Source organism: Diplodia seriata (genome assembly GCF_021436955.1).
Source record: "Diplodia seriata strain FDS-637 chromosome Unknown scaffold_11, whole genome shotgun sequence".
Lineage (NCBI taxonomy): Eukaryota > Fungi > Ascomycota > Dothideomycetes > Botryosphaeriales > Botryosphaeriaceae > Diplodia > Diplodia seriata.
In genome coordinates this window covers 1,003,486-1,026,911 of record NW_027117318.1, presented here as the reverse complement: position 1 = coordinate 1,026,911, position 23,426 = coordinate 1,003,486, and the positions used below count along the sequence as shown (strand labels likewise).

Here is a 23,426-nt window from a genome sequence, read left to right as displayed (position 1 = left end):
CTTTACCGCTCAAATGCTCTCAGAAAACCGTCCATGCAAGCGCTCGCTTGGAAATGCTGGAGAAAGGGAAAAAGCAGACCCAAAGATCCAAAGTATTGCCGCCCACCGTGATGCAACCGCGCCGATGTGTATCCGCTTCCAAATGCTTCCAAGTTCAGCATGTCATCAGCAAGTCGTTTCCACCAAAAAAAAAAAAAAAAAAGGAACCCAAAAGTCGAAAAGTCGAAAAGGCCGGAGGAGTAAAGAAACCAATCCCGCACATGCTGCCAGTAAGTAAACCAACCAAGCCCCAGAAGATGATGCCAGGAGTAAACCCGAGCCGCCCCAGCCAACTCCACGCAGAGATCGCAGCAGCAACCGGTGCATGGTAGCCACACCACCACCACGACATCATCCCCCCCTCCCAAACCAACACCCTCAAACCGCCCCCAACACCACCAACCCCCCACCACCCTCGCCCCCACCATTCTCCCCCACCACCACCGCAAACCTCCCCGCCAACGACCTCCTCAACCCCCCTCGCCTCCTCTTCCCCATCATCCCCATCCCCGGCGTAACCTTCGTCGTCGACGTCGTGGTCCAGTTGGAAGGCGGAGGAGCAGCCGCAAACGACGACGACGACGACGACGACGACGACGACGACGACGACGACAACAACAACCCCTGATCATCAACATCCTCGTCGCTGCTGCTGCCCAGCGACAGCGCGCTCAGCTCCTCCGTCGGCGAGCGGAGCGGCTCGTCCACGCCGAATGCGAATGCGCTCCAGCCAGGCGAGCGGCGGAAGCGGCGGCGGCGCGAGGGGGAGAGGAAGGATTCGATGTTGTTGTTGGCGTCGTCGTCGTCGTCGTCGTCGTCGTTCGAGGAGGGGAAGGGGAAGGGGAAGGGGTTCTTGGGTTGTTGTGGTGGTGAGAGAGGAGGCGTGTTGGAGAAGAGGTGGATGGTGGCTTGTTGGGAGAGGAGCCATGCGGCGGTGCGGGCGGAGGCGGCGCCGTTGTTGTCGGCGGCATCCCGGCTGTCGGTATTGCTGTTGTTGTCGTCGTCGTGTAGGCGGTGGTGGTGCTGGGAGAGGGCATTATTCCCTCGTCGTTGCCGCTTTGGCGGGCTTAGCATATCATTGGTATCATCGAACTCGAACCCGTCCTCGTCATCGCCAAACGCGGCGGCGACGGCGCGCGCGTCGCCCGTCAGCGTCACCCACGTGCGCACGGGCTGGGTGCGGCGGAGGGTGGGCGGGGTGAAGGTTGGGTCCGGCGAGCGGCGGCGGCGGCGGCGGCCGTGCTGCTGCTGCCCTCGGAAGGGTGATGGTGATGGTGTCTGGAGCTGCGGTGTGAATAAACACAAACACAAAAACGAAAAAAATAGAAAAATGAAAAGACGCCGGGGGAAAGGAAAGCAGAGAGTTCCTGATCTCTTGGCAGATCCGGGGATTGGGGAATTTGTGGGGAATGAGATGCGTGCGTAGCGTACGTACCTCGGACGAAGTGTATACGGGTGCCAAGTCCATGATGCTCTTGTTGGTGGGTTGTTGCTGCTGCTGCTCGCCACCGGGGCCGACGGCGCCGCGGGCTGGAGCTGGAGCTGGAGCGGTGGCAGTGGCAGTGGCAGCGGCTCCTCTTCTGGGGTCGCCGCGCAACCGCGAGACTTCATTGACATGAGTTTCAGGACGCTGTCTGACTAGCCGTCCGTCGATCCGCACCGGAGATCTGGAGAGCGATGGCAAACGAGGCAGATGGCCACGTCTTCCCGAGTCAGCGGCCGCGGGCGGATGCGGGACGGTCGTCGGCGACATGTCGGTCGCAGTGGAGATGGGGTCGGTTGCCGGGGCGATGCGACTGGGCCGTTCGCCGCTCGACTGTTTTGCGGCGCGAGAGAAGTCGAAGAAGAGATGGAGGTCGAGCGAAGAAGGGGCGGGCCGTCGGGATCTTGAGCGGCGACCAAAGGGGGTTGTTTGTAGAGGCAGCGGATAGGGCTGGCGGTGCACGGAGGCCGGTGGTGCCTGGATTTATGGGTCAGGATTGAGGGTTAGAGTGACCGTGGCGGTCGGGTGCCTGGTGCTGGCGGACCTGAAATAATGCGGCGGCGGCCATGGCGGGTGACAGGCGCAGTGGACAGCAACAACGGGGAACAGTGAGGGTGTGTTTGTCTCGGGGTGAAAAGTTGGCAGACAGTGTCAACAAGCAACACCGGCCACCACTTGGTCAGAGCGATTCTGCGGGGAAAGGGTCGCATCAAAAATGCCCTGATTGGCGGACGGATGGAATTCAAAGTGCGCGCTGTTTTACAGCCTCTGTGGTAGCTAAAGGCAATGGTCGAATATCAAACCCAGTATTTTGGTCCCCTGCAACGCCGGCCCTATCCCTGTTTTACAGATGGATGCCTTCCATCATCCGCTAAACTGCATGCTGTTAGCGCGCCGATGTCGCAATCCGCGCAGGATTTACGCATTACGGAGTACTCACTGCCGCCAAAGTAGCTGAACTCGTCGAAGCAGATGTTGCCGTTCGCGTTGCGATACGACCCGCCCGTGCCCGCAATCTTGTCGTCCTGCGCCTGCGCAAGCCGGCGACTCGACTGCCGGACGGGCGCCGTTTGGCTGCGCGCCAGGCGCTGGCGCGACACGTGCTGGGGACTCGCTTGCGCAAGAGCCGCCGCGCCTTTAGCGCCGTCTGTGGGACTTCTGCTCTGCGCCTTGACGACGATCGGCAGTTGAGCGTCAGTCTTGCTGCGCGCCGGTTTTGACGGCCGCTCCTTCTGCTGCGGCTGCTGCTGCTTCGCCGCGAGCTGCTCGAAATCCGAGTCGGCCGTGGACGGGCGGCTGTCGGCGTCGCTCTTGGGCTCTTGCTACAGAGCTTGTGAGCGGAGGCTACATCGACTCCAGACGGCTACCACTGACCTTCGGGCTCGTCGCCGGCGACGACGACGACGATGACGACGACGACGACGCGGAGCCGTAGCCCTCGTCGACGAAGTGGACGTGCTTCTCGACCTTGGGCTGCTCGGCCATGGCGGCAGCGGCGGGCGTGGTGAGGCTCTGGGTGCGCTTCAAGGCCGGCTTGGTGGCGGCGGGGCGGCGCTGGCGGTCGACCGTGTCGGCGTGGGTGGCCGGGCGGAAGACGTACTGCTGGGCCTGGCCGAGGTGCGGCATTGAGGCGTGCGTCTTGTGCTTCATGTACGCCGGGCGCTGCGGCTTGCTGGTCTTGGCCGCCACGACCTCCCGCGCCTTGGACTTGGCCGCCGGGAAGGAGAGGTACAGCGAGTCCTTGAAAGCATATTGTTGGCGGGTGAGTGTTGCCGACAATCGCTCGGAAGGAGGGAGCAGGACGGAGAGAGGCTGGACGGAGGACTCATACCGACCACTCGCCCGTCGAGGGCGCCGACCAATCGCTGTCGCCCATGAACGGCATGTTTGCAGAGATGAGCAGGCGTGGGAGCAGTATGGGAAGGCGAGGAAGTTGAGGAGTGTGGGCGTGGGGTGGCACAGGATGGGGCCGACTATATAATTTTTGGCAAGCAGGCGCGTGGGCGCCGAAGCGTCAGGGAGGTCTCCGCAAAATTTCTCCAGGATCATCGCAGCCCTACACTGAACCGCCGCGGCCGCTAGCCAGTGGCCAGACAGGCAAAACCGCCGCTGAGAGTGGATGCCGCCAGGGCCCCTTCGCCCGTCTGCCGACGATCGCTACCGGTGACGCCGCCCGCGCGTTTGGGGCGTGTGGGCGTTTGTGGCCAGCGCCTGCACCTCATCATTATTGACAGGGCGGCACAGTGGGAGGCGACTGGGGGTGCGCGCGGCGTGCCTCATGCGGCGTGCTCGCCCGGTTGGGAGAGCGGTGAAAGCAGAGTGCGGCATAAAGACGCGTGCGACCGACAAGGGGCCGCCCCAGCTGAATGCATGCCTATGACGAGGCCGACTGGAGCATAACCTGCCGCGCGGGCGCAGGGAAGGCCGCGGCGGGCGTGCAAATCGCCGAGACGAGGCTCCAGCGTACCTGAACGCACTCTGGCCAGCCTGCGGAGCGTCCTCGCATGACTTATTTCTGTGCGACAGCCTAGCTCGGAGTGCCTGAGGACGGCAAGCCGAGGAGAGAAGGCAGCCAGTCGCATGCAGGGCGGTTGCGCCATAGCGGGTGACCAGTGCGTGCAGCAATTACATCAGCTGTGCACTTTCGCAATCGCCCTCACCACCCTCGCCATCGCCGTCCAGCACCGTCGTGGACCAGAGCCCGCCCGTCGTGTCTCCTCTCCCGCCCGACGACGACCAAGCCATCCCGCTGGCCTCTCTCGAAATGGCTCCCGACAGAGGCGCCCGCCTCTCGCCCGCCCAGTCGCCGCAGCGCATCGAGAGACCGCATACCCCCACTTCTGCCTATCGCGACGACGACAACGACGCTGCAGACCTGCCGCATGACCCCGCGCCCGCCCGCACGATGCTTGCTCAGCGCGCAGCCGAGCCTCAGAACTTCACCCTGCGCGGCATCCTGGTCGGCCTCGGCATCGGCATTGTGATATGCTTCTCCAACACATACTTTGGCCTGCAGACGGGCTGGGTCAGCAGCATGGCCATGCCGTCGGCGCTGCTGGGCTTTGCCTGGTTCCGCCTGATGTCGCGCTACCTGCGCCTGCCCTTCTCGCCCGTCGAGAACGTGCTGATCCAGAGCGTCGCCGGCAGCGTGGGCACCATGCCGCTGGGCTGCGGCTTCGTCGGCGTCATTCCCGCCCTGCAGTATCTGCTGAAGCCCGAGGAGAACGGCCCGCTGGATGTTGGTCTGTGGAAGCTCATCGTGTGGGCGGTCGGCATCTGCTTCTTCGGCGTCGTCTTTGCCGTCCCGCTGCGCCGCCAGGTCATCATACGGGAGAAGCTGAAGTTTCCGAGCGGCACTGCGGCCGCCCTCATGATTGGCGTGCTGCATGGCCAGTATGGAAAAGGCGCCGTCATCCGCCAGGACGAGCATCGTGGGTCGCAGCAAGGGGACAGCGACGACGGCGAGCGGGCACATCTTCTCGTCGGCGGCGCGCCTGGCGGAGCCACGGCCGACTCTCCTCCGCCTCAAACCTTCCCGGAAACGGACGAGGAGAATGAGGCGGGGACCGGGCTGGATTCGCAGAGCGACTGGCGGGCCAAGGTCCGCCTCCTGACCATAGCTTTTGGCGTCTCCGCTGTTTATGTAGGTGTATTGCATCATCTTCATGTGAGGCTTGACTGATTGTGGTGATCAGACCGTCTTGACCTACTTTGTCCCCCAGTTGCGTGACGTGCCAATCTTCGGTCTGCATCTGGCCAGCAAATGGCTATGGACCCTGAACCCCTCTCCGGCGTACATCGGCCAGGGTATCATCATGGGGCCCGAGACGACGCTCCACATGCTTCTGGGTGCCATTCTCGGGTGGGGCGTCCTTTCGCCTCTTGCCAAGAAAAGAGGCTGGGCCCCCGGCCCGGTCAGCGACTGGGAGACGGGTAGCAAAGGCTGGATCGTGTGGGTCAGTCTTGCCATCATGCTGGCGGACTCACTGGTCAGCCTTGGCTGGTTGGTTCTGCGGCCGCTCATCCACCACGCGCGCGTGTGGCTGCCAAGGCTCATTGACCATTTCAGACAGCGGACCTGGAGCGACATGTTCTCGTTTGACATGGACTCGCTCAAATCACTCAACGGCTACGCAGCCATCGACGGCCGTCCCACCAAGCGCGATGCATCCGACGAGGAAGAAGACGCGCCGCCCGAGCATCTCATCTCCACCCGCACCACGCTCATCGGCCTCGTCCTCTCGCTCGGCCTCAGCATCGGCGCCGTGCACTACGTCTTCGGCAACCTCGTCCCGCTGAGCCTGAACATCCTCGGCCTCGGCCTCGCCCTGATCCTGAGCATCATGGGCGTGCGCGCGCTGGGCGAGACGGACCTGAACCCGGTGTCGGGCATCTCCAAACTCACGCAGCTGCTCGTCGCGCTGGCCATGCCGCACGCGGCGACCAACAAGAACGCCGTCGTCATCAACCTCGTCGCCGGCGCCCTGTCCGAGTCGGGCGCGCTGCAGGCCGGCGACCTCATGCAGGACATCAAGACCGGCCACCTGCTGGGCGCCGCCCCCAACGCCCAGTTCTGGGGCCAGATGGTCGGCTCCGCCGTCGGCGCCGTGCTGTCCGCCGTCGTATATCGCCTGTACACAAACGTCTACCAGGTCCCCGGCAAGCTCTTCGAGGTCCCCACCGGCTTCGTCTGGATCTTCACCGCTAGGCTGGTCACCGGCAAGGGCCTGCCGCCCATGGTCATGCAGTGGGCGCTCGCCGCCGGCGTGGTCTTTGCCGTCGGCACCGCCGTCAGGGTGGGCGAGCAGAACAAGGCTGGCGCAAGGCGGTGGTCGCGGTTCATTCCTGGCGGCATTGCTGTTGCCGTTGGTAAGTGTTGTTCGATTGCGATTTTTTTTTTTTTTTTGGATTTTTTGGGCATCTGCCAACCAATCAGCCCCCCCTCCCACGTCTGCTGTCTGACTCGAGTTGATAGGAATGTACAATACGCCGTCCTTTACGCTTGCCAGGACCATCGGTGGCCTGATGAACCTGTACTGGCTTCGCTACCGCGGCAAGCAGGAGACGCCCATCATCGTGCTCGCGAGCGGTCTCATTCTCGGAGAGGGTCTTTTGAGCATCGTGAACCTGCTCCTGGCGAGCCTGGCCGTGCCGCACTTGTGATTTCTAATGTTTTTATGTTTTGTGTTCGTGTTCGTCTTGCGAGAGTCGTCCGTACGTACGCGCAGGACTGAAAAAGCGGCAAGAGGTATGTAGAATACAACGAAATCATGAACGGATACATTGCTCGTGACCACTTTGGGAAAGCGCGACCTCGATTCTTTTTTCCCCTCATTTGCTGCGCGCCCCGGCCCCCATCTACAAGCGTCTTCTTCGTCCATCTGCGACACTAGCCCGTTGCATGACAACTGCCTTTAAATGCCTCACGTTAACAGCACGGATCTATTGAGAGTCGGAAAAGCCAAGACCGCGCAACGAGCTTGTGTGTGCTTGTGTGGTGGCCCCGACGCCGGCAGCGCACCAACGGAGGGGCGCGGTCCCCCTCCACGCTTGCCCCGTCTGGGCAATCCCGAAATACTCATGTACTGTGGTAGATCGGCAAAGCAAATCAGGGTCGCTGATCAAATCAACTTTAGGAACAGCCCTAACGTGTGTCGTATACTTAGCACCTGCGGGATTATTGTTGTCCTTTACTTAAATTGTGGGGGCTAGATTGCGCGAAGTGCTGCTTCGGCGCTTGAAGAAATAGACGGACGGCTTGGTTGGAAGACTGGAACTGTACTATGATAGAGGAATGTGCTTCGATGTATTATTATCTCGTCGCCGCAAACGTCGAGATAGGAATAAGCATCTTTTGCTAGCTGGTGCTTCCGCCATGAAGAACGCTGTTGTGCTTTCTCACTATTATAACATTGCGCCTCTCATGTAAAGATCCAGCCCCTGATGCGATATCCGGGACGGGGGGAGATCAGCCCAAACAAAAAGAAAGAGAGGCGTGGAAATACCATGGAAAAAGCCGGGTGTTCGTCTCTGCGTACACAGTAGAGTTTAGACTAGGCTGATAGATGAGCGGAGACCCGGCATTTATAAAAGAGGTCGGGGCCGCTTTAGTCCGTCAGCCGGCTATGACGTTATCATCCGATCGAACCAACTAGCCCTTAATAATAACAACCTAACTCTCCCGCAAACAAAAGTTCGCATAGCTCTTAGAGAAGGACGGCCACGGCCGGTCTTGTTTCGTGTGTGTATCGCGATATTACTACTACTCCCATTCGTCTTTTCTTTAAACTTGGCAACCAAATCGGAGTTATACACTTTAACTCCCGTTTATCGTCACTCTTTGATTTTTTGTTTCTTCTTCTCCTCCTCCTCCTCCTCCTCCTCCTCCTCCGCCTTAACTTTTTCTCCCCCTTCTTGTGGAAAATGGACACCGGACCGGGGTATTGCCTCCTATATATAAAACAGATCCCTTTACAGAAACGGGGGGACACGAGGTTCGCCACTAAAATTAGCATTTTATCGATTGATCAACACACTAAAAACCACCACCAAACCCGGTAACGAAGGAAGTTCGAGACGGGACGAAGAACGAAAAAAACGTGCTCGACCACGACGCGGAGGCGGCGGCGACGGGAGCGGGAGCAGGGGGTGGGAGGGGAGCAAAGCGGAAGCAGAAAGCGGAAGAGAGTGGCGGTGGGAAAGAACGGGAAGGCCATATGTCGATGCTGTTTGGTTGGTTTGTTCGATCGGCAACGGCGCGGCTGGGGGAACTTGCCCCCCCCCCCCCCCCCCCCCCCCCCCCCCCGGTTCGGCTTGGCTTGGTGGGGGATTGGGATTAGACGGGTTCGGTTCGGCCGGAGGTGCGTCCGTTGGTTGGTTGGTGGGGGGAGGGATGTGAGTGATGACGATGCGGGAAGGGGTGATGGCGTGGCGTTTTTTTGGCGGTGATGCGGGGAAGGGAATGGGCAGGGCAGGTGGCGCGCGCGGCGGCTGGGCGGACGCAAGGGCGTGTTGTTTGCTGGCTTGGGCTGACACGCAGGTAGGTCGGGTGTCGCGTGAGGTGGGTGTTGGGCTGGGCTGGGATGGGATGGGATGGGGTGGTTGGCTTGGTGTGTGTGCGTGTGTCTGTGTGCGCGTGCGTGCGTGCATGCATGCATATGTGTTTGTTCTGAATATTACGATCTACTTCGTCCCGAGGCCCTTGAGGGCGGTGAAGAACAGAGTGTGATGAGTGAACGCCAGAATTAGAAGGGGGGAGAAAAGCAGTCGAGAGTAGAATGTCAATGAAGTGCGTGAAAATCATATCGCTCGTGAATCGTCCGTCGCTTTGAAGCGCCCTCTTCGTCTTGAATAAGCAATGCCCAACGCTGCGCACAAACGCTCCACATGCAACAACCCAGATTAAACCCGTCTCAAGCAACAGCTCCCCCCTCCTCTCTCACGAATACATCTTCGTATCCTCCAAGATTCCCCTCATGCTTACCCCGTCCCACTGCACGTCTCCCCGACAGCACCTCTGCATCTCCACCTCGAGCTCCGCCTCCAGCCGCGTCGTCGGCACCACAGTTATCCGGTCCAGCTCAATCGACGACGTCCCCCGCGTCGCCGGACTGCAGAGCGTGGAATCAAAGGACGGCGACAGCTCCTTCAGCTGCATCGTTGTGTCGCCGCCACCACTACTGCTGCCGCTGCTGTTGTTGTATCCATCCTCGATGTTGTTGGCGGCACCATCGTCTTTGCCGTCCGGCCATGACTGGCGATGGTGGCTGGCGTAAGGCGGCTTGAACCATGGCCGTTGCTGTTGCTGTTGCTGCTCCTTTTTCCACGCCGGCCCGGCCTGGCTCAGCCGTCTTTGGTAGGGGCTGAGCTGGATCGTGTTGCCGTCGGTCTTGGTGACCCAGTGGACGACGCATACGGCGAAGAGGACTGTTTTTGTCTCGGGATTAGCAATGCGGGGCTTATGATGTGCGGTGGCCCCTCGCCCTGAGGAGAAAGAAGGGAGACTGGGGACGTAAGGGGGAAGTTTGTCTAAACGCCTGCGCAGTGGGCATGCGTTGCTTTGTCGTACTGACCATCTAAGTTGCAGGACATGAAACAGACCCAGCCTGGCTCGCCGTTCAACATGACACGGACTAAAAGGTTTCCAGTCGTTGCGACCAGAGTCAAGAGAGAGCCGATGAATGTGCGGAGACCGACTTTTTTAAGCATGGTGGGCTTGTCTTCGCTGGAGGAGTAGCGACGATGGATTGGAATAAGGAAGAGTGCGGTGAGATACGCCTGGGGAAAGTTAGTGGCGTTTTCACAGCGTAGAATTCTTAATAGGACTTACGTTTACGGTAACGTCAAATGATATCAAAGGGATGAGAGCGAGCTTGTCTATGCCGATCATGCATACCCCATCTTTGTCGATGTACGAGGATTTGCTACCAGGCAGGTGAGTGAGTTATTCTGACACGGTATACGGGGGAGACATACTAGTAAATGTTGAGAATGAAGATGGCGATGAATGGTAGGAGCATGCCGAAAGTGTTGACCAAGTATAAGGGGTTCTTCATCCGAGGCTTATTCGAGCCCCGAACAATGTAGGCCCTTTCCACAAGGAAGAGGTAGATGCAGAGCTTGGAAAGCATGTACAAAATGAGGCCTGGACACAGATCAGCCATCGTCTTGAGCTTTCCCCGGGAGCCTTACATATCAGTATGGCACCACTACAGAGGGTATCAGAGGAGTTTATGCCGGCATCTCTGTATACTGCGGCTATGAAGACGAACAGGAAAGAGCTGCTGTAGAACTGCTTGAGCTTTAGCTTTAGAAGCTTGGACTTGGAAGACTCGACATACGGCGATGACCAGGTAGAAGGATGGTGGCAAGTCTCGTGTCAATTTGATGCCTTGTACTCGCCTTAGAGTGCATATTGAGATGAGTGCCAGGCCGATGAGAGACACGAACATGCATCCCAGCTTCCCACCCAAAGGCACCTGTACGTCCCTCATCGCATCCTCGGCCATCTCGTGGGCGGCTCACGCCTTGGCGATTCTGTAGATTGCTGGAATGATGTCGAGATTTGGATTTGGTCGCACAGTGTAACGGAGGTGGGGAGGGGTTCATAAGTGGGACAGGCTTTGCGGATGCGGCGCTTGAGGTGAGCAGCCAAGACGGTAAAGGGTCTAGGTACTGCATCACGGGAAGACAGCGGATTTGACTGCCGATCCAAGCGGTATGGGAAAGCAGCAAGAAGCTGCAGAATGCCGGTACAGGGAAGGCCCTGCAAGCGGAGGCAAAGAATGTTCTTATGCAGCGCGCGTGGCTGAGGCGAGCCCTTGGAATGCGAGAAGCGGAACGGGCGCTCCGACGATTAAGGTTCGATCGACACGGAGTCTGGCCGGTGCGGGATGTGATTTGCGGATCTGAGCTACGTACCGGGCGCGCATCGAAGTCCTATTTGTACCGTAAGCGACGAAGTCGTGTCGAAGGCACCCGTTCCGCGAAGGAACAACCTTCCCGCACCAGGACCGGAGCTACCTCCTGTCCGACTCGAGCGGGACTGAGGGGATCGTGACGATTGTCACTCGCAGTAGAGATAGCCGTCCCGGGACATGGCATACATGCTTATCTGCGCCTCGCTCTTTAGCCGGGTAGCCACGTATCGAGACAACATTTCGGAATATTCAGCAAGACATTGGGTGGCAAAGGAAGCTTTTGAGTGTGCTTTGTGTTCAGTGCCATGGAGTATTGGGATTGGCGGCAGAGCATAGCGACCAACGAGGCTACAGGTGCTTGTCCGAGATATCGTCACGAGTGCCGACTGATCGATCAAATCGAAACAGATGTCGTGTTCCCCTGGAAGAGGCGCCAGTGCTATGCTCGAAGGGATCTGCCGTGGAATTTGCGCAGAATAATTGTCCGTCGAAGGCTAATCGGATCCCAGACTTGCGGCGGCAAAAACAGGGCGGGGAAGCGAGCAAGAAAAGCAAAGCAAGCGTCCCGAGATCTTTCAGGAGCCGCCAAGCTCAGTTCCGTTCGCTAGGCCGATATGCATGATGCTAGTAATATAAGCTCTCAAGCGAAGATCTGATTGGCAGCGACAACGTCATCTCGTCGAGATCGGTAGCCTCGAGCCGGACGGCTCTCTGATTTTCGATAAAGGACTGCACAGAAGCAGAAATACAAGGCTTGATAGATGAGCGGTAATATGATTGAGTTGCTGCTGCACTCCACTCCCGGCATGGGGGATCGATGTGGGCCGACCAAATTCACAGATTCGCTGCTGGCCGTCGCGGCTTGGTGTATGGAAGCTTCAGCGGTGTATGGGAAACTTCAGCGGTGTGCAAGTCCAGGAAGACCAGCTGGAAAAGGTTAGGCCATGGCGATACCGGCGCTGAGCGAAGAGCGCGAATGCTGACAGGCTGGATGACAAAGACGGGTAAAAGAATGGTCGACCAGCCTCGAGGGAGTCAAGGGTAGCATTGTCCCTGGCGGAAGACGTGAGTGTTCGTAAGTAGGGCTCGAGTTGCGCATATATAACGACAGCCTCGCAAAAAGGAGTGAGGCAGGCCGTGATGGTGAAAAAGGTTCGGATGGTGTCGCGGCTTGATTGCGCCATTGTCTGGTTGCCGAATTGCCGCGCCCATGACGCACGGGCCGCGTCAAAATCTCACCTCTCGATGACTCTCAAAGCCTCCATTATCCCTCAGTCCCTGCATTCTTCTCTACTCCCATCTACCAATCACCCTCGCCAAGTCAGCAACATCCGCCATGGACATTGAGAACAAGTTCGAGCGCGACGCGCCCGACCTGCCCGCCAAGCAGCGCCCCAGCAACTCCATTACCCGACGACTCAACGCCGAGCTGAGCACCAATCACGTGGACATTCCGCTCCTGGCCTGCTGTCTCTGCTCCGGCCTGACCGACAGCACCCTATACAACGGTCAGCCATCTTTTTTCCAAAGAAGCACCGCATCAAACACTAACACCCAACCTCCCTCGCACGCAGCCTACAGCACCTTCGTCTCCATGCAAACCGGCAACACCATCTTCGTAGCCCTCGGCGCCTCGCACCAAAACACCAAGCCGTACGGCTGGGCGCGCTCGCTCTGCTCCATCGGCTGCTTCGTGCTGGGCTCGCTCTTCTTCAGCCGCCTCAGCCTCGTGCTCGGGCCCAAGCGGCGCGTCGCCCTCGCCACCTCCTTCCTGCTGCAGACGCTCCTCGTCGTCGTCGCCGCCGCCATCGTGCAAGGCGGCGCCGTCGACGGCGCCGTCCCGCAACAGGCAGGAAGCGTCATCGTGCGCTGGAACCAACTCGCGCCCATCGCGCTGCTGAGCTTCCAGTCCGCCGGGCAGATTGTCGGCAGTCGCGCGTTGGGCTTGGGCGAGGTGCCGACGGTCGTGGTGACGAGCTTGCTGTGCGACTTGATGAGCGACGCGCTGCTGCTCGCGCCGTTGGCCGGGAACGTCAAGCGGAATCGCCGCGCGGCCGCGTTTGTGCTGACGTTGGTCGGCGCGATTGCCGGCGGCTGGATCTCGAAGGCGACGAAGGGGGTCGAGTATGCGCTGTGGGTGGTGGCCGGGATCAAGTTGGGTATTACGTTCGCGTGGGCTTTGTGGAAGGAGAAGGTTTGACGGGGGCGGGGCTGTGGTGGTGGTGGTGGTGGTGGTGGTGGAGAGGTTGGTTGATGGTACGGGGTGTGTTTCCCTTTGTGTGTAATATATCTGAAGACTAGACTAGACGATAGAGTGGTTAGGGAGGGAAGACTTGGAGATCCCTTACGATTGTTTGGCACCAGTACTTAGGAGACGTAAGGGCTTGATAACGAGGAATATCGATGATGTGTCGAGTACTAAATTAGCGCAGACACGTCCATGTCAATGTCCAGCAAATTTTAGAAGGAAGAATTACCGGGCATCGATCTACTCGAGTCAATATGCTTCAATTAGAAACCAGCGCAAGTGTACAATCTTACCGCAATAGAGATAACTTAAGCCACACCGTTCTGAATGGCAGTTGTACAGTCGCAAAATTTGCGCTTACCGTTTAAAGCTAGGCTAGAGCGGTGGTTTGTTAACTCCCTAGAGTTTCTAAGAGATCGTTGAAAAGAAAAGTCGAAGTAATAAAAGAAGTACAGTTGCAAACCCGTGTCTGGGTTCACAGCCGTGTTTAGTCAAACGAGCAGTGGAAATGACAGCATTCACATAACACTGCGTCCTAACACTGCAGCCCCGGATAAAAGATACCATTAAGATATTTACTTCCTGCAAGGCAAACATTGAATAAGCTCCCAAGCTGCTGTGGTTGGCTGCCGTTATCCGCCTACAAGGGACTGTACGTACCACCGTCAGCACGGCGCGTCATAGATTTCTGACAGACGAGACACTCTTTCCTAAAATGTGGGGAGATAAGGCACTCCTGCGTCTGACAGCGGATGAGATATACAACGTTTATGTAGGAGCCCCGCTCAAGCTTCTCCACCTTGCCTCGGCCCCCGCAGCATCCGTTCCCGAGACCGGAACTGCTCGGACCCATTCACTAATCACTGTCAGGCAATTCGCCTACAAAAGGATACACGCCTCTCTCTCTCTCCGCTGGCGGACCACAGAGTATTCCATGATCTACAATGGCGGCAGAGACAGTGGATGTGATTATCGTCGGGGCAGGCCTCAGCGGCCTGACGGCAGCACGTGAGGTTCAACGAGCTGGATACTCGTGCATCGTGCTGGAAGCCGAAGATCGCGTCGGCGGAATGCTACTCTCGGTCGACCAGGACTCAGACTCGGGCAACAGCAAGGTCGCGGTCGACGTCGGCGCAGCATGGTTGAACGATACGACCCAGTCCGCCATCTGGGGCCTGGTACAGCGCTACGGCCTCACCACCGAAACCCAGGACTCCGAGGGCGAGTTGCTGCGGGAAATGGAAGACGGCTCCATCATCACGGGCACCGAAGGCAACAAGAAGGCAAGCAGCCCAACCCCCCCTCCTCCCCAGACACAAACTAACCCCAACAGCTCACCCCCGACGAGCTCAAAGCCATGTCCTCCTTCTACGCAACCCTCGGCGCCCTCGTCTCCACCATCGACCCGGCCGCGCCGCACACCCACCCGGACGCCGCCTCCCTCGACCGCATCACCCTCGCGCAATTCTGCGCCCAGCACACCTCGACGCCGCTCGTATCCCTCCTCCTCAACGCCTCGGCGCGCTACCTCGTCGGCGCCGAGAGCTCCGCCGTCTCCGCGCTCTGGTTCCTCGCGCACTGCGCGGCGGGCAGCGGGCTGCAAAACATGATGTCCGCGCGGGCGGGGGGCGGCCAGCACCTGCGCGTGCGCGAAGGCACGCAGCGCATCGCCTTCGGGCTCGCCGACGAGCTGGCTCCAGGCAGCATCCACCTCTCCACGCCCGTCGCCTCCATCGAGCAGTCGTCGTCGTCCGTCACCGTGACCGCGTCCGACGGCCGCGCCTTCCACGCCCGCCGCGCCATCCTCGCCATCCCCTCCACCCTCCACAACACCATCGCCTTCCGCGGCACCCCCGCGCCGGGGCTGCCGCCCGCCAAGCAGCGCCTCGCGGACGCCGCCGCGTCGACCGGCGCCTTCTTCGCCAAGGCGACCCTGGTCTACGACCGGCCGTGGTGGCGCGACAACGAAGGCACCCCGGCAGGCCCCCTCAACGGCATCTTCGAGAGCGTGCTCGGCCCGATCATCTACTCGCGCAACACGAACGTGCCGGCGCTCGGGCACTGGAGCATCACGGGGTCCGTCGTCGGCGCGCCGGGGGCGCGGTGGGGCGCGATCGCGGACCGCGAGGGGCGGAGGCGCGCGGTCGTGGAGCAGCTGCGGAACGGGTTCGGCGCCGTGTTGGGGGAGGGTGGTGGGAGGGAGAGGGTGCCCGAGCCGCTGGCGTATGTCGAGGGCTTGTGGACGGGGGAGTATGCCGGCGGCGGCGGGTCGGTGCCCGTCTTGGGCCCGGGCGTGCTGACGGCGGTGGGGAGGGCGGCGGCGGAGCCGTTTGGGCGCGTGCATTTTGTGGGCAGCGAGACGGCGGAGGCGTGGAGGGGGTATATGGAGGGTGCGGTGAGGTCGGGGTTGCGGGGCGCGGAGGAGGTGGTGGCCGCGCTGGGGAAGGAGAGGGAGGGCGGGCTGCAGGCGGCGGGGAAGCTGTAGGCGGTTTTGGGGGGGTGGCGATGGGGCAGGTTTCTTTGAGGGAGCAGGAGGAGTACCTCATGGGCCTCTTTGCTGCTGGATGGCAAAGTCCTTGTGGGATTCGAAATTGAATTTCTGGCCAATATACCGTCAGCGCAGGACTTGAATGATGTCGAGACTGCGGTTGTTGTTTTCGGAGGACCCTGACTACTTTTTTGGTCAGCCAGATGGAACCTTTCATTTGCGAAGCTCTCGGGCCTTGGGGATGTAAGTGACACCATTCTTGTGTACAAGTCGTCAAGGCGGCAACGCTGAGGGCGTTTCGTGTATTCCACGGCAGCTCTTTTGGACCACCGGCGGGCCACTTGGACAAGTCCTCTAAATTAATTAGATGCGGCTCATTGCTGAGGTAATGGCCGGCAACGGGCAGGCTGCCAAGAGTTTCCCCGCACGGTTTATATTGACTGGAGAAGCGGCGCTAACCGGGTTGGGAAGGTAAAGCGTCTCTCCGGAGGAAGACTGACATGGGGAAATCGGAATCCCGGGGGAACTCACCACCGGCCTTGGTCTTGTGAGTTAGTCGGAGGCGGAGAAGCAACCCAGCCCACCGGAATCACGCGTCGATCGGACCGGCGTGCTCTCCCACCGGCCGAAAAAGCGGTGCTGCGAAAGTGTCTATACGAGAGCTTTGGTATTTAAAAGCCTTTTCTTCTTCAGTCATCCATGCACTTGTCGTTCATTAACTGCACCGCTATGCCGTCCCATTTCACGATTGCCTCGGCGCTGGCCTTGCTTGCCGCTCAGGCCGCAGCTCAGGCTGCACCCCCAGTCCAAGCCGAGCTTGGTGTTTCGGCATACCCATTCGACATCAGCCAAGTATCACTCAACACTGGAAGGTGGCAAGAGAACCTGGAGCGGACCCGGACCTACCTCAAGTTTGTCGATCTCGACCGCCTCCTCTACAACTACCGCGCAACACATGGCCTATCCACCAACGGGGCCACGACCAATGGCGGCTGGGATGCGCCTGACTTTCCCTTCCGCTCTCACGCCCAGGGCCACTTCCTGACAGCATGGGCTCAGTGCTTCTCCACCACCGGCGACACTGAGTGCCGCGACCGCGCCGTCAATTTCGCAGAAGAGCTCCAGAAGTGCCAGAACAACAACGACGCCGCCGGCTTCCACGCAGGCTATCTTTCCGGCTTTCCCGAGTCGGATTTCGACGACCTCGAGGCCGGAACCATGACCAACGGAAACGTGCCCTACTACGTGGTGCACAAGCTCATGGCAGGCCTGCTGGACGTCTGGCGCAGCATCGGCGACACGACATCCAAGGACGTGCTGCTGGCACTGGGCGGCTGGGTGGACGCGCGCACCTCGAACCTGACCTACGCCCACATGCAGACCATCATGGAAACCGAGTTCGGCGGCATGAGCGAGGTTCTGGCCGACCTCTACTACCAGACGGGCGACGACAACTGGCTGGCCGTGGCCAAGCGCTTCGAGCACGACGCCGTGCTCACGCCGCTCGCCGCCAACCAGGACCAGCTGGACGGGCTGCACGCCAACACGCAGGTGCCCAAGTGGATCGGGGCCGCGCGCGAGTACAAGGCGACGGGCAACACGACGTACCGCGACATCGCGCGCAACGCGTGGGCCATCACCGTGGCCGCGCACACGTACGCCATCGGCGGCAACAGCCAGGCCGAGCACTTCCACGCGCCCGGCGCCATCGCCGCCTACCTCACCAACGACACGGCCGAGTCGTGCAACTCGTACAACATGCTCAAGCTGACGCGCGAGCTGTGGGCGACGGACCCGGCCGACAGCGCCTACTTCGACTACTACGAGACCACCCTCACCAACCAGCTCGTCGGCCAGCAGGACCCGTCCAGCGCGCACGGCCACGTGACGTACTTCAACTCGCTCGACGCGGGCGGCGCGCGCGGCGTGGGCCCCGCCTGGGGCGGCGGCACGTGGAGCACCGACTACGACAGCTTCTGGTGCTGCCAGGGCACCGGCGTCGAGACCAACACGAAGCTGATGGACTCGATCTACTTCCGCGCCGCCGACGACCAAGCCCTCTACGTCAACCTGTACGCGCCGTCGACCCTGACGTGGGCCGCGCGCGGCCTCGGCGTCGAGCAGGCAACGACGTATCCGGTCGTGGAGAACTCGACGATCAAGGTGGCCGGCAGCAGCGACGGTGCGTGGGCGATGCATCTGCGCATCCCCGCGTGGACCGAGGGCGCGGCCGTGTACGTCAACGGCGCGGCGCCGGACGGCGTCGCGGTCGAGCCCGGGTCGTACGCCGTTGTCGAGCGCGAGTGGGCGGATGGCGACGAGGTGACGGTGGTGCTGCCCATGGCCTTCAGGACCGTGCCGGCCAACGACGACGAGTCGGTCGTGGCGCTGGCGTACGGGCCGGTCATCTTGGTGGGCGATTATGGCGCGGAGAAGCCGGCGGGCAACCCGACCCTGGATTTGTCGTCGGTGAAGCGGACGAGTGATGATGCGTTGGCGTTTGAGGCTACGGCCGGGGACAAGACGGTGCAGTTGAGGCCGTACTTTGATGCGCAGGGATTCAACTATGTGACGTATTGGCAGAAGAGTGGAGAGCTGCCTTGAAGTCAGGAGCTGGTTCTAATACAAACTAGCATGTCACTGAGGAATTTCAGATTGTAGCGGCATATGTTGTCCGTTGAAACACTGTGTCTCGAAGTGCGAGTGATTGACTTCCTCTCGGCAGCCAGCTGATCACAACTCAACTCTGAGGTAGTCGAAGATCGTGCTGCTCCTCTCGCTTCGCTAAGCTTTCTCCAGATCGCAGTCGCAAATCTCGTCGGGAAGCATCGACCACGACAAAGCTTGGCTAGATCTTCTTGATTTTGTTTGAAGCAGTGTATTCCTGGTGAACTGGTTGAAAGGCTCAAGGGGCTACATACCAAAATGGCCGGAATTTGCCGCCCCCTTGCACGGTTGTGTCACTTCCCCTCCGTCGGGTGGCCGCTGTGTGTAGCAATCATCAAACTTGCCACCACCGAGATCCAGACTCTGCCCACGGTGCAATCTCATCCATGCAAATAAATTTGAATGGTTAGAAGAAGCAATTTCCAAAGCAGCCTCGGACGTACCAAGGCCCGTTATCCTTGAGTGCCGTGGGCGACACTGTCTCCTCCTTGGTCAGTATGCAAAGTGCAGCTGTGATAAGATTCCCAGGCGTTTCATCCCCGCTCACGGATAGCAATCTGGTAGCTGGTCGCCGAAGCACCCGCTGCGATCGGAGCCCCCGGTGGCCACCCGCAACGCACTGTTTCCCAACGGCTCACCGGCCACGCTCACCGCACAACGGCTTCTTCCTTCGCTCATCTCCCCGACATTACCACTGCCGAAAAGCCCTACAGCTCCGACTCCTTTGGCTCGGGATGTTCAAAGACACTTCTTTATCGATAAGTGTTTTGATTAAAGCGCATGTATGAAGGGGCGCGCACTGGCCACAATGACACAGCTTGCCGGCAAATGATTGCACATCCGTCGATCATCTTCCCTCTTTGCGCGGCTTTGTACATGTGCCGACGCCTCATCCGGCCCAGTATAAGAATCCTCTCAAGCCACACTCAGCCTTATCTGCACCACAGTCACTCTCTAGTCCAGAACAACCGACCTTTACATTCGTTTGCACCAACCCATCAACATGAAGACCTCCGCTGTCGTCACCTCCGTCCTCGCCGCGGCCGGCTCTGCCACTGCCGCCGCCTCTCCCTTCCGCCTGCTGGCTCTCTCCAAGGGCGCCTCCTTCGACGGCGAGTTCGTCCGCGGCACCGACGGCCACTTCCTGCTCGGCGCGAAGCAGACCAACACTACCTGCGGCACCAACACCGCCCCCACCTTCACGAACAACAACGGCACCATCACGACTTACGGAAACGGCATGGTCGCCGACCAGATGGGTAAGCTCCCAACTCCCCAGCTCTCCAAACCTTCTCCGCACTAATCGCAACATCAGTCTACATCGACATCTCGGGCGCCGCAGGCGGCATCCTCTCGTACAAGAACTACCCGTACAAGCTCACGGCCGACGACTCCATTGTCGGCTTCTCGCAGAGCTCCACGGGCGACGTTCAGCACCTGCTGTACAAGAAGTCGACCTGGCTGGCTTGCGAGCGGGACGAGGACAAGGGCACGTACAGCGTGTACGCCGAGGCCGCCAAGGAGACGGGCAAGCAGCAGTGCATCCCGTTCGAGATCGCCACCCAGGAGGTCGACAGGCCCCAGGTCTGCCAGATGACCTAAATGGGGAGTTGACTTCCTCCGTCATGTGGACGGTGATGGGATTGAAGAATATGATTTGAAGACCTGATCGATTACATTTGTCCTGGCAGGCAGGAACCCTGTACAACGTTATAGAAGAATGTGTAATCTTAGTACGACACTTATACCATATGAACCCCATTCAACTGCCTACGTAAATATTTCCATTGTAAGGCAGATGCGGGCGGGCATTTTCTTTTGTCACCCGCCGTGGCGCCAGCACCGGCTGAATGTGATAATCTTAGTTCTATCTAATAACCATGTTTCCCAGCTCAGCTATATGGTGTTTCTTGTATAGCAAGGACAATAGTTCCATCCCAGGAACACAAATGGTCCGAGAGGTGGCTCCAACTGAGACAGGTTTAATGATTGGAGTTGGATGGATATGGTAATGGTGGACTCGACCGGTTCATTACGCAAGGCAGAAAGAAGCGAGATCTCAAGCACGTCGTACTAACGGGAGGGTGGAATTTGAAACCGGCAAACCATAGATGGATGGCAAATTCAAAATTTCCATCTGAACTATTCTCTGTGGCCCAACTATACTTACCAGTTCCCAAAAGTGATCCATCCCACACAAACCGTTACTCCACTTCGCCCCTCTCCCTCAAAAAGTCCCGATACTTCACCGCACACCTCCGCCTCCAACTCTTCCCGTAAACATACATCGGCACGGCAGCCAGCATGCTTGCCAGCACGCAGATGCCAAAAAACGTAAACGTCCACCCATACCCGGCCGCATTGATGAACGGCTGCACGCTGTACGAGATGGCGAAGTTGATGCACGACGAGCAAATCGCCAGCACAACAACCAGCTCGCCCGAGATCTGCCAACAGCATCAGCCAGCCGTTCTCCCCTCCAAAGAGCGCGAAGCAAGAAAGAGGAGACTCTCGAGAGATAAAAAGACGGGACAGGGAGAGAAAAAGAAACCACCACCACCACCACCACCACCACCACCACCGCACAGCCCGCCCACTCACTCACCGCAGGAAAACAATCCATCGCATACGCCGTCGCGACCGCGCACGCGGCGACCTGATGCGCAATCATCGCGGCCACGCCCACCGCCAGCGCCGCCCAGTGCGCGCCGCGCGCCGCGCCCCACCCGTACGCCAGGTAGCCGACGGCGGCGTAGACGCCCGCCGCGCCCCACAGCGTCCACAGCCGCATCTCGGGCTCCTTGACGCCGCCGTTGCGCCGCGCCAGCGCCAGCACCAGCGCGTCGCTGAACGGCCCGCCCGTCGCCCACCCGATGAAGGCGCCGACGAGGGCCGCGAGGAAGATGAGGCCGGTGGAGGTCGTGGTCCAGTTGTAGGGGGGTGCGGTGAGGATTTCGGAGACTGGGGGGAGAGGGGGGTTAGGAGGGGGGAAGGGAGGGAGGGGGGAGGGGGAGACGGACTGGTGTTGAAGGAGACGATGCCGGCGGTGCAACCGAAGGCGAAGATGATGCCGGACTGCGGGGTTGGGGGTGTCAGTGATGGGATTCGGGCTGTCTGTTGTTGTCGTTGTTGTTGGGAGATGGTGGGGTGGAAGGGGGGGAGAAAGCTCACGATGACGACGTTGGGGAAGCCGAACAGGAAGAAGGGGCGCTGGAAGTACTGCCACCATGTCGTCGTATCCTGCGGGTAGTACGTCCAGGGCTTGAGCTTCTGCAGGGCAGTCCTCTTCGGGATGTCCGGCAACGCGTCGCCCACCTCGGCGTCGACTCCGTTTGCAGGCTGCGGCTCGGCGATGGCTTTCGTGCCCTTGCGGTCTGGGTCGTCGGCCTCGTGCTGACTGTCTCCGCCTGTGCCGACGACTTTCACCGGACTGTCGGGGTTCCTGCTACCAGCGCTGTGTTGTACTGAGAACAAGAATCGCGGAAACATCGTCTCCTCGAACGACAGCGCGAGCAACACCAGCACGGCGGCATCGATGATAGCAACGATCCACTGGCTCCAGCGCCAGCCCGGCCCGTCGGCAATTATTCCACCGGTGATGAGGCCGAGGATGGAGCCCAGCTGCTGGCCGAAGAGGTAGTACGACAGACCGCGGCCACGCTCGTGTACGTAGAACATGTCGAAGACGCACAGCTGGATGACCGCCTGGTAGGCACTGGTGCCGAAGCCGTTGAGCACGTTGGTCAGCATCCACTGCGCCGTGCCCGTGAAGTTCGCCGACCAGATGGCCGCGCCGGTGCAGATGAGCGTTGTCAGGAGCAGCACTGGCCGCCGCCCGATCTTCATGGCGGTGGGGATCCAGAGTATGTTGACGAAGCCGAGGAGGAGGTAGTTGAGTGCGCTACCGCCGTTCATGTTGGTGAGGGATACGCCGGTGTCTTCGCTCACGGTCGTCCAGGCGGCTGGATGGGGTCAGTTTGGGTTGTGATGATGGAGTCGGGAGGGTTTACAGACCGCCGAGAGTGTTTTCTCCATACGAGAATGCACAGGCATAAAGTGCGAGGAGGAACAGCTGGTAGTACTTCTTCCATTGCGACCATGTCTTTGAAGGTAAGTCAGCAGCCAGACACTCGACTCAGATCCCACTTCTCGTTACGAAGTAATACATGAACACCGACAAGAGATACAATGAACCTACCAAGGTATCTCCACCACAGACTGTTGGCTGTGGGATAAGCACAACGTCAGATCTGCCTTTTCCCGCATGAGAAACATCCAGGTTATGGCCAACTACGAACAATCAGTTCAGGTCTTGCACTATGGAAATGTTGGGCGCACTTACCATCGACCAGATACTCGGTGCCGGGGACATCCTCTCGTCCAGTACTCTCAGTTGACGTCATGACTGTAATCTCGACTGGATGGTGTAAATGCTGACACCGTTTACTGACTCGGGAATGGTGAATCCATGGTTATATATGCCGTCGCTTCATAAAGAGGAGAAAGGGATCGAAGAGCAGGATCGAGTCGGCTTCTCCCAAAAGTGGGAGCGAGCATGCTGGTTGCAGATTATACAGGCCCGGAAGACAGGTCACCTACCGAGTTGAATGGTCCATCTACCTACGCCGCTCGAAAGCCTCGTCGACCGTGAGACCGAGATGGAAGGTCCAGGCGTAAGGCGTGGAACATGTGATTGGGCGGGACACCTCCGACCCCGCTTCCTTATCATTGGTGATCAACCCCGCGCTGAACCAATAGGACTTGGCGCACCGAGAGAGAGCAAGGTCGTCGGGTAACTGTTGCTGAACGTCGCTTCAGACAGAATAGATGATTAGGAATTCACCTTGCTTCTCCGAGCCTCGCTTGGACACATTAACAGCAAACCTGTATAAATGTGCGCTTGTCTAACAGCTACACCTTTCTTAACACACGTTTATTGCTAAATCCAATGCGAATTATTGTGGTATGTACACAATATTGCTTCAATCAGTGGTGAAGCACTATCTCAATACAGATGAGATTATCAACTTACCTGCAACGGCTTCGCAGCACTCTACCAGTATCGCCTTGCTAAGGTCGAAA

At 59.4% G+C, this 23,426-nt stretch overlaps 8 protein-coding genes across 8 annotated transcripts; 5 read left to right on the top strand and 3 right to left on the bottom strand.

Annotated features, from left to right (window-relative positions):
* Positions 1-2,393: 2,393 nt before the first annotated feature.
* SLS55_010015 (uncharacterized protein) lies at positions 2,394-3,407 on the bottom strand (the record flags this gene model as incomplete). The annotated part of the gene is given in 4 exon segments (XM_066781407.1): positions 2,394-2,398; positions 2,463-2,844; positions 2,897-3,334; positions 3,354-3,407. The coding sequence occupies 4 exon segments, from the start codon at positions 3,405-3,407 to the stop codon at positions 2,394-2,396; spliced, it is 879 nt and encodes a 292-aa protein (XP_066628409.1).
* A 1,020-nt stretch (positions 3,408-4,427) lies between these two features.
* On the top strand, positions 4,428-6,685 carry OPT8 (OPT superfamily; the record flags this gene model as incomplete). The annotated part of the gene is made up of 3 exons (XM_066781406.1): positions 4,428-5,165; positions 5,218-6,391; positions 6,498-6,685. 3 exons carry the CDS (start codon positions 4,428-4,430, stop codon positions 6,683-6,685), a joined length of 2,100 nt encoding a protein of 699 aa, XP_066628408.1.
* Positions 6,686-8,960: 2,275 nt separating this feature from the next.
* Positions 8,961-9,597, bottom strand: SLS55_010013 (uncharacterized protein; the record flags this gene model as incomplete). The annotated part of the gene is made up of 2 exons (XM_066781405.1): positions 8,961-9,448; positions 9,591-9,597. 2 exons carry the CDS (start codon positions 9,595-9,597, stop codon positions 8,961-8,963), a joined length of 495 nt encoding a protein of 164 aa, XP_066628407.1.
* Positions 9,598-12,277: 2,680 nt separating this feature from the next.
* SLS55_010012 (uncharacterized protein) lies at positions 12,278-13,141 on the top strand (the record flags this gene model as incomplete). The annotated part of the gene is made up of 2 exons (XM_066781404.1): positions 12,278-12,449; positions 12,516-13,141. 2 exons carry the CDS (start codon positions 12,278-12,280, stop codon positions 13,139-13,141), a joined length of 798 nt encoding a protein of 265 aa, XP_066628406.1.
* A 1,654-nt stretch (positions 13,142-14,795) lies between these two features.
* On the top strand, positions 14,796-15,674 carry SLS55_010011 (uncharacterized protein; the record flags this gene model as incomplete). Its single annotated transcript, XM_066781403.1, has 2 exons — positions 14,796-14,800; positions 14,894-15,674. The coding sequence occupies 2 exons, from the start codon at positions 14,796-14,798 to the stop codon at positions 15,672-15,674; spliced, it is 786 nt and encodes a 261-aa protein (XP_066628405.1).
* A 732-nt stretch (positions 15,675-16,406) lies between these two features.
* On the top strand, positions 16,407-18,281 carry SLS55_010010 (uncharacterized protein; the record flags this gene model as incomplete). Its single annotated transcript, XM_066781402.1, has 1 exon — positions 16,407-18,281. The coding sequence occupies one exon, from the start codon at positions 16,407-16,409 to the stop codon at positions 18,279-18,281; it is 1,875 nt and encodes a 624-aa protein (XP_066628404.1).
* A 1,066-nt stretch (positions 18,282-19,347) lies between these two features.
* On the top strand, positions 19,348-19,946 carry SLS55_010009 (uncharacterized protein; the record flags this gene model as incomplete). The annotated part of the gene is made up of 2 exons (XM_066781401.1): positions 19,348-19,603; positions 19,660-19,946. 2 exons carry the CDS (start codon positions 19,348-19,350, stop codon positions 19,944-19,946), a joined length of 543 nt encoding a protein of 180 aa, XP_066628403.1.
* A 602-nt stretch (positions 19,947-20,548) lies between these two features.
* On the bottom strand, positions 20,549-22,747 carry SLS55_010008 (uncharacterized protein; the record flags this gene model as incomplete). Its single annotated transcript, XM_066781400.1, has 7 exons — positions 20,549-20,791; positions 21,031-21,305; positions 21,365-21,419; positions 21,516-22,306; positions 22,359-22,446; positions 22,543-22,634; positions 22,687-22,747. The coding sequence occupies 7 exons, from the start codon at positions 22,745-22,747 to the stop codon at positions 20,549-20,551; spliced, it is 1,605 nt and encodes a 534-aa protein (XP_066628402.1).
* Positions 22,748-23,426: the final 679 nt, after the last annotated feature.